The sequence below is a fragment of the Exophiala xenobiotica genome (genome assembly GCF_000835505.1).
Source record: "Exophiala xenobiotica strain CBS 118157 unplaced genomic scaffold supercont1.5, whole genome shotgun sequence".
NCBI lineage: Eukaryota > Fungi > Ascomycota > Eurotiomycetes > Chaetothyriales > Herpotrichiellaceae > Exophiala > Exophiala xenobiotica.
This window is the reverse complement of record NW_013562490.1, coordinates 3,074,090-3,087,136: the sequence shown is the minus strand read 5'-3', so window position 1 is coordinate 3,087,136 and position 13,047 is coordinate 3,074,090. Positions and strand designations below refer to the sequence as shown.

The 13,047-nt window shown below is 53.0% G+C and overlaps 5 protein-coding genes across 5 annotated transcripts; 3 read left to right on the top strand and 2 right to left on the bottom strand.

The window, feature by feature from the left end:
- Nucleotides 1-31: 31 nt before the first annotated feature.
- Nucleotides 32-2,364, top strand: PV05_08935 (tRNA pseudouridine(38-40) synthase). Its single transcript, XM_013458485.1, has one exon. It carries the CDS (start codon nucleotides 108-110, stop codon nucleotides 2,127-2,129), a length of 2,022 nt encoding a protein of 673 aa, XP_013313939.1. The 5' UTR covers nucleotides 32-107; the 3' UTR covers nucleotides 2,130-2,364.
- PV05_08934 (uncharacterized protein) lies at nucleotides 992-2,976 on the bottom strand. The gene is made up of 3 exons (XM_013458484.1): nucleotides 2,571-2,976; nucleotides 2,281-2,483; nucleotides 992-2,226 (listed from the first exon to the last, which is right to left on the bottom strand). Exons 1-3 carry the CDS (start codon nucleotides 2,917-2,919, stop codon nucleotides 2,149-2,151), a joined length of 630 nt encoding a protein of 209 aa, XP_013313938.1. The 5' UTR covers nucleotides 2,920-2,976; the 3' UTR covers nucleotides 992-2,148.
- A 1,454-nt stretch (nucleotides 2,977-4,430) lies between these two features.
- Nucleotides 4,431-6,725, top strand: PV05_08933 (uncharacterized protein; the record flags this gene model as incomplete). The annotated part of the gene is made up of 3 exons (XM_013458483.1): nucleotides 4,431-5,561; nucleotides 5,616-5,819; nucleotides 5,877-6,725. The coding sequence occupies 3 exons, from the start codon at nucleotides 4,431-4,433 to the stop codon at nucleotides 6,723-6,725; spliced, it is 2,184 nt and encodes a 727-aa protein (XP_013313937.1).
- Nucleotides 6,726-7,630: 905 nt separating this feature from the next.
- Nucleotides 7,631-8,698, top strand: PV05_08932 (uncharacterized protein; the record flags this gene model as incomplete). The annotated part of the gene is made up of 1 exon (XM_013458482.1): nucleotides 7,631-8,698. The coding sequence occupies one exon, from the start codon at nucleotides 7,631-7,633 to the stop codon at nucleotides 8,696-8,698; it is 1,068 nt and encodes a 355-aa protein (XP_013313936.1).
- A 28-nt stretch (nucleotides 8,699-8,726) lies between these two features.
- PV05_08931 (uncharacterized protein) lies at nucleotides 8,727-12,678 on the bottom strand. The gene is made up of 12 exons (XM_013458481.1): nucleotides 12,461-12,678; nucleotides 12,238-12,398; nucleotides 12,019-12,187; nucleotides 11,769-11,966; nucleotides 10,945-11,713; nucleotides 10,654-10,891; nucleotides 10,205-10,593; nucleotides 10,035-10,143; nucleotides 9,853-9,979; nucleotides 9,526-9,794; nucleotides 9,078-9,439; nucleotides 8,727-9,000 (listed from the first exon to the last, which is right to left on the bottom strand). The coding sequence occupies exons 1-12, from the start codon at nucleotides 12,528-12,530 to the stop codon at nucleotides 8,877-8,879; spliced, it is 2,985 nt and encodes a 994-aa protein (XP_013313935.1). The 5' UTR covers nucleotides 12,531-12,678; the 3' UTR covers nucleotides 8,727-8,876.
- Nucleotides 12,679-13,047: the final 369 nt, after the last annotated feature.

Sequence of the window (13,047 nt, the reverse complement as noted above, 5' to 3'; positions counted from 1 at the left end):
TTATTCCTCGAAGACCATCGACTACGGAATACGGAGTACCTACCTGGTAGAGGTATGCTTTCGACAATCGACGCAGGCTGGTTGTTTCGTTGGTCTTGTACTTTTTCATGACTCTCTGTTCTGTCCGGTTAGGGTTATTCACGAGCGGGCTCGTGACTCGTCGCTGTCCTTCACATTCCTTTCTCTCCAGCTCTTCAGTCTCCCACCGCAACACATCACGTTCGGCCATGCCTCCTCAAGACCCTCCCTCGTCCCCCTCCGCTTCCACCACCGACCATATCGCCTCTGCAACGACGGGCTATACCACCTACACCAATGCCGACCTCATCTCTCGCATCTCACACCTCGAATCCCAGCTGCTTGAGCAGACAGCGCGCCTCGCAGCGCTCACCTCGTCCTCTTCGTCTCAGCAGCCCGCCAGCGGTACCTCGCACAAGCCTCTACGCCTCCAGTCACCGTCCCCGTCTCGGCGTGCCCGCCCCTTCGACCCCTCGCTGTACGCAACGCGGCACATCGCGTTGAAATTCGCCTACCTGGGCTCTCGGTACAACGGCTACGAGCACGCGAACGGCAACGTCATGCCCAAGCCCACGATCGAGGAAGTGTTATGGAAAGCACTGCGCAAGGCGCGGTTGATCAGTCCCAGTATCCCAGACGGCGCGGATGACAGCATGGAAGTTCTCTGGCCCGCACAGGCGAGGATGCGGCGATACACGAGAGGGGACAAGCCAGAAGACTATGAGAACGAGAAGGTCCGATTGGATCTAGTCTGGGATGGGTGCCAGTACAGCAAGTGCGGACGGACCGACAAAGGGGTCAGCGCGTTCGGACAGGTTATCGGTGTGAGGGTCCGGAGTAACAGGTCTATCACACCGACAACCAAAGCAGCCTCATCGACGGAGGAGGAGGTAGAGCAGGGCGGACACGGCGGGCAGAGAGATGAAGAGGAGATTGTGCAAGGAGAAGAAGAAGGAGAAATGCCTGCCATTGACGCTGAGGACCTGGAGGCGGAAAGCTACGCGAAACCATTTGATCCGGTCAAAGACGAACTGCCATACGTGTCTATCCTGAACGCCATACTCCCGCCAGACATTCGAGTATTAGCATGGTGTCCGAACCCGCCGCCGACGTTTGACGCGCGCTTCTCCTGCCGTGAGCGCCGGTACAAGTACTTCTTCACTAACCCTGCGTTCTGTCCGACACCAGGAGCGCCCGGGTTGAAAGGCTCGGAAGGCATGCGGGAAGGGTGGCTTGACATTGACAAGATGCGGCAGGCGGCGAAGAAGTTGGAGGGACACCATGATTTTAGAAATCTCTGCAAAATCGATCCGAGTAAGCAGATGCCCAGCTGTGAGAGGAGGATCACGTTCGCCGATGTCGTCGAGTTCGGGGACGTCGGCAGGGTGTTTGGTGACGATGCGCTAAACCAACAAGGGTCGAAGTCGCTTGTTGATTCGCTGCTGGGGAGCAAGACGGTAGCCATGAACGGTGGCCCGAAAGTGTATACCTTCTGCGTTCATGGGACGGCGTTCCTGTGGCATCAGGTGCGGTGTATGGTGGCGATGTTATTCCTTGTGGGCCAAGGCTTGGAGGAGCCAAGTCTTATTGATGAATTGCTTGACGTGGAAAAGAACCCGAGAAGACCTATGTACGAGATGGCGGACGATGCGCCTTTGGTTTTGTGGGATTGTATTTTTCCGGATGACGACAAGGATATGGTCGACTCGTTGAACTGGCTTTATGCCGGCGATGAGGCGACACTAACCACGTTGTCGACCAAGGGTGATGGGAAGTTTGGTCCTGGTGGCGTCGTGAATGAGCTGTGGAGCGTATGGCGAGAGGCTAAGATGAAAGAGATCCTGGCGGGGAGTCTGCTTGATTTGGCCATTGGTCAGGGAGACGGCAGTGCGCTCCAGGGAGGCTCGCAAAGGGATCCGAAGCGTCCACCGGCCCGCAGTCAGAAGGTGTTCCAGGGCGCCGACAATGCGAGGATCCGTGGACGGTATATACCTGTGATGGAGAAGCCCAAGATGGATCCGTTGCATCAGCTCAATGCGAAGTGGGCGAATGGGAGGCAAGCAAGGCGCGATGCTAATTCCAGGGGCCTAGAAGACGGTGGTGGGGATTGAAGACGGCGTTCCTGCGGGCTCAATGGATGCCAGAATATAAGCATTTACGAGCCCCTCGCCAGACTTCTTCGAGAATCTCGCGTCGTGGCAGGAGCGTCTGTGGACGGGTGTCAGTGATACCGCCTCGAAAGATATTTGCGATATAACTCACCGGGAAAACTACTACCACTTCCGTACCTCCTTCCACGATGACCGCCAGGTAGAATCTGACTCCAAGGCCTTTGAACGCTTCGTGAATCACTATGTCCTGAATCTGTGCCGTTGGGATGAATGTTGTGGTCGGCGCTGTGAAGAAATAGCCTGAGCTTGTACTCGTTTGGATGCCTAGACCTTGGAGGACGAGGAGCGATTCTTCTGTCAAAGTCCAGTGAGGTCAATTTTTGTGTGAGGCAAAGAATGATTTTGCCGCGGGCGGTAGAGGCGTAGAATAAAACGACCTACCGACATAATCCCTCCTTAGGCACAAATACACCACTATCAAGCTCAGCGGCGCAAGGATCCACCATTCGATGCGTTGAGCGAAAGGTTCGATCAAGCTGGTGCCGGGACTGAGTTTGAGGCAAGTATTCAAGTAATGCTGCACGGTTCCGAGGCTGACAATGTCTCGAGCTTTGGCGATGTTGACGGCCAGTACAAAATAGACGAGTACCATCCGAAAAGCATGCCGGAGCAATGTGCCCACTCTGAATCTGAGCTTTGATGATTGTGGTCGACGCGTCGTGACGGTGAAGGAGACGGTCGTTGGGCTCGGGAGGTAGACTTCCAGATACTGCATGGGGCCGCTGAACATGATTGATTCAGTTCCTCGACATGAGATGCCTACGGAAGACGTACCGCGACGAAGATGGCAGAAGGGTACAGGAGGAATATGCGAGAGGATCTCACTTCTAGTCACTGGCAAGGCTGAATAATCTTATGAGGAAAGTTAAGCGAGATGTAGTTAAAGGGTCATCATGAGCGAGATTTCTTTGGACTCGGTGACAATATCGAGACATTTTCTTGTTGGCGCAACAATTCTGTGTTCCTCTTGCTATCAGTTATCCAACAGTCCTCCTGCCATCCGACTGGGACATATCGCTTCGCAGTGCCACGGTCAGGCAATCGTCCGAGTCTATCGTTGTGTGAAGACAGTTTTCGGCAAGGTGTGCCAGACCCTACAGCATACTACGGTCTCAGCGGTAAATCGTGTAATGAAACTCGCTTAACCGGGGGTCAAAACAGCTGCCGCTTGAATGGCCGAAGCAGAAGTTGGCACCGCATTGAAGAGGAGGCCCGCTTGCCTCACAAATTGTCCTCGCTGCTGTTTGTCGTCGAATGGTACGCTAGCGACGGATTACACGATTTACCGCTGAGACCGTAGTACACGAATTTACTCAATAGCTGAGCTCTCACGAGGAGAACACCATGCGAAAGTCAGAAGGAGAGGCCCCCTGGGCCTTGAATCCAACCAGAGACGGGAATCAAGCGTGGTAGTACGGAAGAATCGGCGCCGGCGACAGGAACTGTTTCCTTCGCGAGTTGCTAAGCTTCATCTCCTTTTACCATTTCTTTTTCTGCTCTTCACACCACTTCGAGTATCACCACCGCGCAATTAGTACACAGTACTTGTATCGACCTAGTCAAATCTGAGAGCACGATCCACAGGAACCCCGAAGAGCATGTTTTCACGGCATACTGTGGGTCCAGATGGCGATCACCCCATTCGTGGCTTCACGCCACCTCCCTAAGAAATACTTGCTCGAGCAAGTTACCAACCCCCAGCTGGACAGATACGAGATCTTGAGCTGCTAGACTGCTGATGTCAAGCTTCTGACGCCCGACAGCTGGACCAGTGATCATTGCTTTATTACCTATTATTACTTCTTCTCGCTAGTGTCCTGGACCACAGCCGCAATGTCCTCGCGATGGTACATCAGCCATGCTTAGGCAGTCATTGTCCGAGTGCAATCTCCCTCGCCTTTATTCGACAGTCTGGTTACGAAACAAACTTGCTCTGGCCAGAGAAGTGGTAGTTTCAGGCCAGTCCCCGTCAGCATGGTCGGTTGCGCAGCCTCGCCTAGCTTGGCGGACAATATATTCCCTTCCCATGCCACAGGTCTCATACGCTCACCACGGTTTTTTCCTTTCCTTGTCAAGAATCTGAATAATCACACAGCATTTAGCTAACAGCCATTCGTTTTCGTTTTACATCCATTTCCAGTCTGTCCTTTCCTTATCGATTCATTCGTTTATCCGTTCATTCGCTCGTTCAGGAGATTTAGGCTCTGCAATTCATTCGGGATTCCAACGACTACCATCGAGATGTTGATGTGTATGACGAAGCTCTCATTTCTAGCTCTGGGCTTATGCTTCATCGACACCGCCGCGTCTGTCGCTACCTGGCCCTCTCCCACCTACGATGAGCTCGAAGACCTTATGATGTTGAACGACGGATACAATGCTCGAGATTTTCCCTTCCCACTGGTTCCATGTACTTTCGCGCGAGCTCCGGGATTCTCAATCGCAGGAGGCTTCTTACGGACAGCCTTTCACGATATGGCACCAGCTGATATTCATACGGGCATAGGAGGCCTTGATGCCTCGGTCGGGTTCGAGTTGGACAGCACCGTCTACATCGAGAACGCGGGGGTTGCTTTCAACAACTCCTTGACGTACTATTCAAAGTTCTTCAACGGCCGAGCAAGCATGTCGGACCTCATTGGTCTGGGTGTCTATGCCTCAGTCAGAGCCTGCGGAGGTCCTGTTGTCCCGTTGAGGGCTGGCCGCATTGACGCTACTCAGGCTGGTGCTGTCGGAGTCCCCGATCCTAAGGACAATCGTCAGAAAATGGTCGCTCAGTTTGCACGCATGGGCTTTAATCAACAAGAAATGATCCAAGTTGTTGCTTGCGGTCATACGCTGGGCGGGGTGCACTCAGCCCAGCATCCGACCGTCGTACCAAACGGCACCACTCCACTCGGAACAGGCGATTTTGATACTACAGACAGTACTTACGACAACAAAGTCATTACACAATACCTCGATGGAAGCACGAAAAACCCGCTATGCATAGGGCCCGATGTCGACTCGAGGTCTGACCTAAGGGTATTCTCCATGGATGGCAACAAGACTGTCTCTGTAATGGCCGACTCCGCATCGTATTCGACCACATGCTCCAGGATCCTTCAGAAGATGATCGAAACCGTGCCTGCTGGGGTCCAACTGACGGATAGTATTACCCCGTACGACGTCAAACCGTACAATCTTCAGCTCAATGTCATCGAAGACGAAAGTCTGCTGTTTTCCGGCGAGATCCGATTCAGGACCCATGCCGTGCCCAAATCGACCATCTCGAGCATTCAGCTTCATTACCTAGACAGGAACGGGGCTAGCGCTGGCACAATTGACACCATTGTGCTCGGTGATGCCTCAGGGTTTGACGACACTTTCACGGTAAGATGGCTCGCCACCAATTCCAGCCACAGCCAGTACTGACCGAGACGGTAGTTCTTTGGTTTCAACACAACCATTTCTGCGAAGACGTCCATATCGTCCTTTGTTGTGATCGCCACACTTGCATCAGGTACCGTAACCTATGACAACAATGGTGAGGGCTTTCCTGTCCAGGACACCATTTTTGCGCAGACCTTGAACTCGACGCTGGGCCCGCTTGAGGACACAGGGACCCAGAAGGCCACGATAATTGCAGCAGTATGCTATGCCCCTCGGTTTTGCTGTTGCGTACACCCTGCTGATGAGACTTCCCAGGTCCGATCCGGCACCGGTGGCGAACCGGACATGTCTATATCTCTTATTAACCCCATGACTTACAACCATCTCCCAACCATCTCCAAGTCGACGAGCCCAATGACGAAGGTCTGCCAATCCAAATACTACACCTTCTATTCTGGCGGCTATGATGTCCCGGTAGCGGCAGTGAATGGCACGAAGTACGATGTGAGCGTGGGCTCGTTCTCGGACAGCTTCAAGAACCTTGACCTCCCAGGGATCGCCGGTGCTCTTACTTGTAGTGGCAGTGGAGGGTCTGGCGCAGCCACAACGTCAGCCACTTGGAGCATCTCGACGACATCCTCGTCGTCAACTCCCGCCAACGGCAGCTCTGCCAAGACTACTACAACTCAGGATTCGAACATATGGACGACGACGGTCGTCACTGCTTTCACAACGTACTGCCCCGGTGCAACCACCTTCAGCCAGAACGGAAAGACGTACATTGCCACGGAAGCAACCACACTGACCATCGTTGACTGTCCTTGCACAGTCTCGTGGACTCGATCAGTCTCGGAGTCGTCAAGTAGTACCACTAGTATCTCCACCACGACCACTGCTTGGGTGCTTTCAGCAACGACGACAACCTCGTCTGCAACTTCAGACTTGCTAGTCCGGCCAGTGAGCGACGCAGTTACCAGTGCTACTAGCTCTTCATCTACCACAAATGCCGGCCTTGGATCATTGTCGGCCTCAGAAGGAGTAACGTCGAGCCCAGTGTCGCCTGCAATTGCTACTTTCACAGGCGGTGCCAGCAGCTTTGCTTCTGGTGGGAATGTGATAGCCTGGCTTGGCTCCACTTTCGTAGCCGCGGTCTATCTATTGTGAAAGCCTGACAGCCCGAATGGCTCGTCGTTGCACTCTCTGTCGACGGGAAACAAGTCTTTGCTATGTTCGATGGAACGGACAGGCTTGTGGAAGAGTCACTGCTTTCCTTCTTGGGCTTCGGAGTATCCGGGACCTTTTGTATTAATAATCGGTATCGCATTGCATGGTGACCCTACGATTGTCAATTATCCGTGCCGATGCAAAACAAGGGTTTTCAGCCTTGTACTCCTTCCAAGTAGCTCCTACGGTCTCATACATCAAGCTCAGCTCAACAGCTGAGAATGCCCCAACTTGGAAGTCACTTTCCCACTTAGTAAGTTTGTTGAGACTTGCGAGTGGTCGAAAGCTATGCAGTGGCAGCTTACAAAGAGGGAATCCATCAAGTAATATAACATGCGTACGATTGGCTCCCCTGACTAAGTGCCAGACCAGGGGGCTTACCATAGAGTACTACGTGGTAGACGCAGACGCGTCGTTGATTGGTGAGTCGATTTCGTCCGCTTTCGTACAAAAATCTGTACGTAGACGCCATAGGAGTCTTATGCTACGTGCCTGCAACAGCGTCAATGATCTTGTGTCTCTCCCCTTACCTGGTTAACGGTTACACCGTATATCTCGTACTCATGGGCCAAGGGGGAGACGATGTTCGAGGAATGTTAACTGTATTACAAATCCATCATCGGGACTGCCAGAGGCAATGACTTGTTGTGAGCTTCAGCCGTTGCGCAGGGCGTTATACATAAATAGGCGGATGCCTACTTGGTAGGTAACGGTTGCTCACTTCTAACTTAGCATACAACCTCTCAACCGATTGCTTTCACCTCAATAAAGAGATCGTCCATTCTACTTACTCTAGTACTTCTCGCGGCCAGTTGCTCTTCAAGTTCTGTCTCTTGACAGCGAAGATGTCTTCTCCACTGCATGTCGCTCTCGTCGGCGCAACAGGCAACCTGAGCCCGGCGATCCTCACGCAACTCCTCGCCGCGGGCTCTGGCTTCAAAGTCACCATCCTCGCTCGTGTCGGCAGTGGCTCGAAAGTCAAAGCCGTGCCCCCCACAACCAGCGCCACCTCCACCTCCACTGCCAGCGCAAACACTGTTAGTAAAACTACTGGTACTGCTAGTGATAGCGTCACAATCAAGGAAGTCGACTACGCCTCGCACTCCTCTCTCGTGCAGGCCTTGTCGTCGCCGCCGGTGGACGTGGTCGTGTGCACGCTTGGCTGGTTTCCAGGATTCTTCGAGACCCAGAAAGCGCTCATCGACGCCTCTATAGAAGCCGGCTGTGTCAAACGGTTCCTTCCGTCGGAATTCGGGAACGGTGCGAATGCCAACGTGCGGAAATTGCCACTTCTGTTCAACGACAAGAGCAGGACGCAGGAGTATCTCGTCGAGACAGTCGAGAAAGCCGCCGCCACAGTCCAGAAGAACAATAACAAGACAGACCCCGGTTCAGAGGTACTAGTACCATTCAGCTATACCATCATCAACACGGGCTCGTTTCTGGACTGGCAGCTCGAGCTCGGGTTCATGGTCAATCTCAAGGACCACACGGCCACGCTCTACGACGGCGGAGACGTGCGTTGCTCCGCGACGCGGATGGTGACGATCGGAGAAGCGGTCGTCAGAGTCCTGCACAATCTCGACGCCACGAAGGATAGACATGTTTTCGTCCACGACGCTGCGATCACGCAGAACCAGCTGATTGGGATGGCGAAGAAGATCGACGGCAACGACAAAGAGTGGACCACGACGAGCATGTCGACGGCGGATGTCGAGAGAAATGCGTACAAGGCGTTGGAAGAGGGCGATTTCATGAGCGCCACGCTCGGATTCATTTCTCGCGCGTGCTGGGGACAAGGCTTTGGGCAAGACTTTAGCGACAAGTTGGATAACGATCTGCTGGGGATCCCGGTGACGAGCGAGGAAGAGATTGAGAGTATGATGAGAGATATCATGGCGAAGCTTCTCTGAGCCTTTTCTCAACCATAGGATATCTAGTCTAGTATGAGACGCATTCAATTCGTCGGCCAAAAAGACACGTTGGCCCACATCTATAGTCCGTACAGCTTGAAACCCACGGCGGTAGAAGAAGCCGATCTATTTCTATTTTCTTTGTTATATTCCACCTAAGCACCCCGTGGCACCCTTATCATGCAGGCCGGAACTCCTCGGTAACTCGCTTAGGCTCGTAGTATGGCGTACCCAGCGGGATAAAGTCCATATCGTATCCAAACTCCTTAGGTCCACCGGTCCTTATTCCCACGGGCGTATACCTAAGGACAGGCGCGTCAGAAGAGTTTTTCGGGTTGGGAAACAACAAAGATCAAACGGCGTTGATGGGAAAACTTACCAATGCGGATGCGCGACGAAAGCCACCACGCTGACTCGGACACCGTATCGGAGATCCTGAGTTCCCAGAGCGTACCCGTCCGTTCCGACCAGGGATATCAGATCGGGCACCGTGCAGAGAATTTCGCCCTTGGTGCCCTTTTCGGCATCGGGATCGATCAGCTCGGCATAGAGATATTCGTTCTGGAAGGGCAGGATCATGTCTCTCGTCTCCGTGGTCACGCTGTCGCCGTATTCTTGTTCGTCGCTGCCGATCGGCTTCAGACGCACCGTACCCTCGGTGTAGCCGCCATCCGAGATGTAGCGGTTCACGGACACGATCTTGCCGGTGTAGAGAACGCGGCCGGACGGGTTGGCTTCGACCTGTTGCACATACATGTGTTAGCTAACAAGTTTGAAGTCTGAGAGAGGTGGTAGCCTGGTAGGAGAATGGGGGGGTAGGATCTTACAATGGCTTTCATAATATCCGTCTTTTCTTGACGAGCCAGATAGACGGCGTGGCCGAGATACCAGGCCAGTGAAGTCGTCCCGAGCGTGCCGATTTTCTTGGCGTCCTTGATGGTGATGGGAGGGAGGACCAGCTGGCTGAACAAACCGAGCTCGTGGCCGGCCTTGCGATGGATCTTTTCTAGTTTCTTGGGGTCCGAAGCCTTGTGCACTGTCACGACGTTGCCGTTCCCGTCACTCTGCGTGCAAGGATTGAGAGGGATATCAAATACTATATCCAGTTATTAGCAAGCCTTGTAGATACAACCGGAAGTGCCAGGGACACTCACGGTAGGGAGTCATGATGTAGACTCTGGGATATGCTCTTCCCATAAAATCACCATCGATCGTGGGGACTTGTCCATATTGAGCGCTGACGAGCATAGGACGGATGCCATTCATTCCTCCGATCTCGACCTGTACGGAAATGTGAGTCTAGATGTCAGAATACGTTGAGGAGGTCATGTCTTACCGCAATTTGAGCATCCATCTTGACACCGGGATACATGCTCAACAAGGCTGTGGTGGCATCAACTGATTCCGTGCCACTGGGTATCCGTTCAAGGGTAACAGTGGGGGCTCTGAAGTCGGGATTGTCAGCCTGAAGTAGATTTGAGACGGAGGAAGATTCATCACACGCACCCGTATGAAATGCTTCCAAACACGTGTCCCTCATCAGGCAGAGTGTTAATGTCCACGACGGGTAAGCGATGTCCAGCTTTGAGTGCAGCTCTCGCGGCCATGTAGCACATGTACCCTGGACCACCACCGCCGCAAGCCAGTATACTACAACCTGTGGCCAGGAATTCCAAATCAATTTCCGACACCCACCAAGTACCGTCTTTGTCCACCTCGGGCTTGTATTGGCGGATGTCGATCAGTGCTGAAGGGCTGACCAAGAAGTCCTTGGGATCTTTCTCTGCGTTGGTGGTTTTGGAGACTCGTTGTCCCTCTTCCTGGACGACAAGGAGTTCTTCAGTGGTTTCTGAGGGCACATACTGCATAAGTGCCTTTTGATTCAGTACGCCGGCCTGTTGTCGAATCGATCAGTATTGCCGGTCGTGGCATAGGAGGACAGATTTTCAACTTACAGCTCTGATGATCAGCCTTGTTGCTCGCATCTGGACATACTGCAGAGGCATGTTCTCGATTGTGACGATCCTGACGGACTCGGGATCGGCGCCTGCATCGATCGCCAGTTTCTTTGTCTCTTCGCAAACCTCCTCAACGACTTGGTCCTCATCCCGACCTTCCAGTACTTTGACGATGTCTATTTGTCCGGAGATCTTCGCGATGGCTGCTCCAACTGCATTCGCACAGTCGTGAAATCTGACGTGGTCAGTAGAAGTCGCGCGTACTCTGAGAAGAAAGAAAAAACTTACGGTGGGCGTATGATTTGTCCGACGCCGGCGAGGTCGTCCATGTGCACGATGCTGCCACCTCCAACAAGGATAACAACAGCATCATCGGCACTCAATTTCATCGCGTCCACGGCGTTCTCCAGCAGTCTCTTCATGCGGTATCTCGCTTTAGTGATGACATCTTTAGGTACATCCTTCACCTTAGAAGCGTCGCCGATGTCTGCATGGCCGCTTGCGACGACAATGTCGGTCGTTGTCAACGTATTGCCGCCAAAGACAAGACCCTCCTGTAGTAGTCTGTGTCCCACTGACTCGGGACCGACAGCCACCTTACCGTCTCGTTCCTCAACCTTCGTGCCACCCCCGAGTGCGACGGATAGCACTTCGGGCATGGGAAAGGCACTTCTAACACCACCGATCTCTATCCATGTGCCGGCTTGACGCGGGAAACCAGAAGGTAACAGTGCGCAAACATCGGTTGTTGTGCCTCCGACGTCGGCCACAATCACTTGGGAGTTCTGTATACGCCCCTTCTTCGTATCGAGTCCAGCTAAATAAGCCGCTCCAGACATGGAGTTGGTTGGGCCACTTGAGAAGGTCTTGATAGGGCATTTCTCTGCTGAGTCAGCATCGATGATTGTGCCGTCGTTCTGCGTCAGGAACAGTGGACAGGAAAGACCCAAGGTTCGGATTGCCAGCTTGAAGCCACGAATGGTTTTTCTAGCAAACTTGAGAATTGATGTGTTGAGAATGGTGGCATTTTCTCTCTCGAGATACCCCAACTGGCCAACTGCCCTGGATGTCAGCATCAACCGGGGTAATAGAGCGTTGACAATCGGACTTACTTTCGCGAGACAAGACCACGTCTGCCTCGGGCATCTCCTCGAGGATGATTTCTCTTACTCTCGCCTCCTGCTTTCCAGCAATGTCGAGAGGAGAGAAGACTCCAATTACAGCAATATCCGTGATGCCCTTCTCCTTTAGGATCTGGCATTCTTTGCGGATTTGCGCCTCGTTAAGAGGCATGATTTCTCGAGTGTCGACTGTCATTTCGTCAGCGATTTCGTGTGCCCATTCCCCAGGACCTAGACTGACACTCGAGACCGCCATCCAAGTACGCTACGTGACCATTCATGATCCTCCCAAGGATAGGAGGGAAATCCATGAATGCCGGGTTCTCCTTTGTGTAAGGCCCACAAACCCGGAGGACACCGACTTTCCTCAAGTTTCTGTCGTCTGCTTGGACAACGGCATTGATGAAGTGCTGAGGACTTGTTAGCTCTGTACCCATGCCGTGGCCACGAAATCACTCACTGTGGTGCCGATCATGACGGCCGACACGGCGTGCAGAGGAATACCGCATTGCGATATAGCTCCTTCGATTGCTTTCGTGATGCCCTCCGTCACATTTGCTGTTGTTGGAGTCTTGAATGCAGAGCGAATGCCTCGATCGGGTAGATCTGCCTCGCCAGGGTCTTTTGGTCTTCACGTCAGTCTCCGCTTCCCTTGCCGGTGATTGGGTAACACAAGAACTCACGAAGGATAACACAATCTGTATTGGTTCCTCCGACGTCGACGCCGATTCTGTACACTTTTTGTATAGCCATGGTGGTCCTTGAGAGCTCGATCGTCTAGCTAGTATCGAGCATATGATCTTCAAGGTCGATACTTATGCGACAAAAGTCAAACACTTTATTTAGACTCTTGAAATATATGCGTTAGCTCTCAACAGAATGTCAAGCCTGGAGATCCACTGTCACTTGCATTGTGCTTGGCTTCTGATAATGGCAATAGCGGGACAAATCCGTTGTTCTTAAGGTCCCACCATTTATGCCGCGCATATGCGAGAAGACCAGGTCCACAATACAGTACTAGTTAGTAGTTCCGGCACCAGCTATCATGAGCTTGATAAGCGCGTTCGGCGAGGCCTTCCACTTCTCTGGTCTTATCTCAATTGCCCTATGCGGGTCGGCTGGTGGACATTGGTGGATGTACAGTGGATGTACCACCAGAGCGGTGATCCGCGCCCTGGAGACCCATCCAATGCCATCCGTAATCGGCGAGGCATTCCTTGACAAGGCTACTCACGGTACTGTCAAATGAGCCAGATGGTCTGCTCGTCTG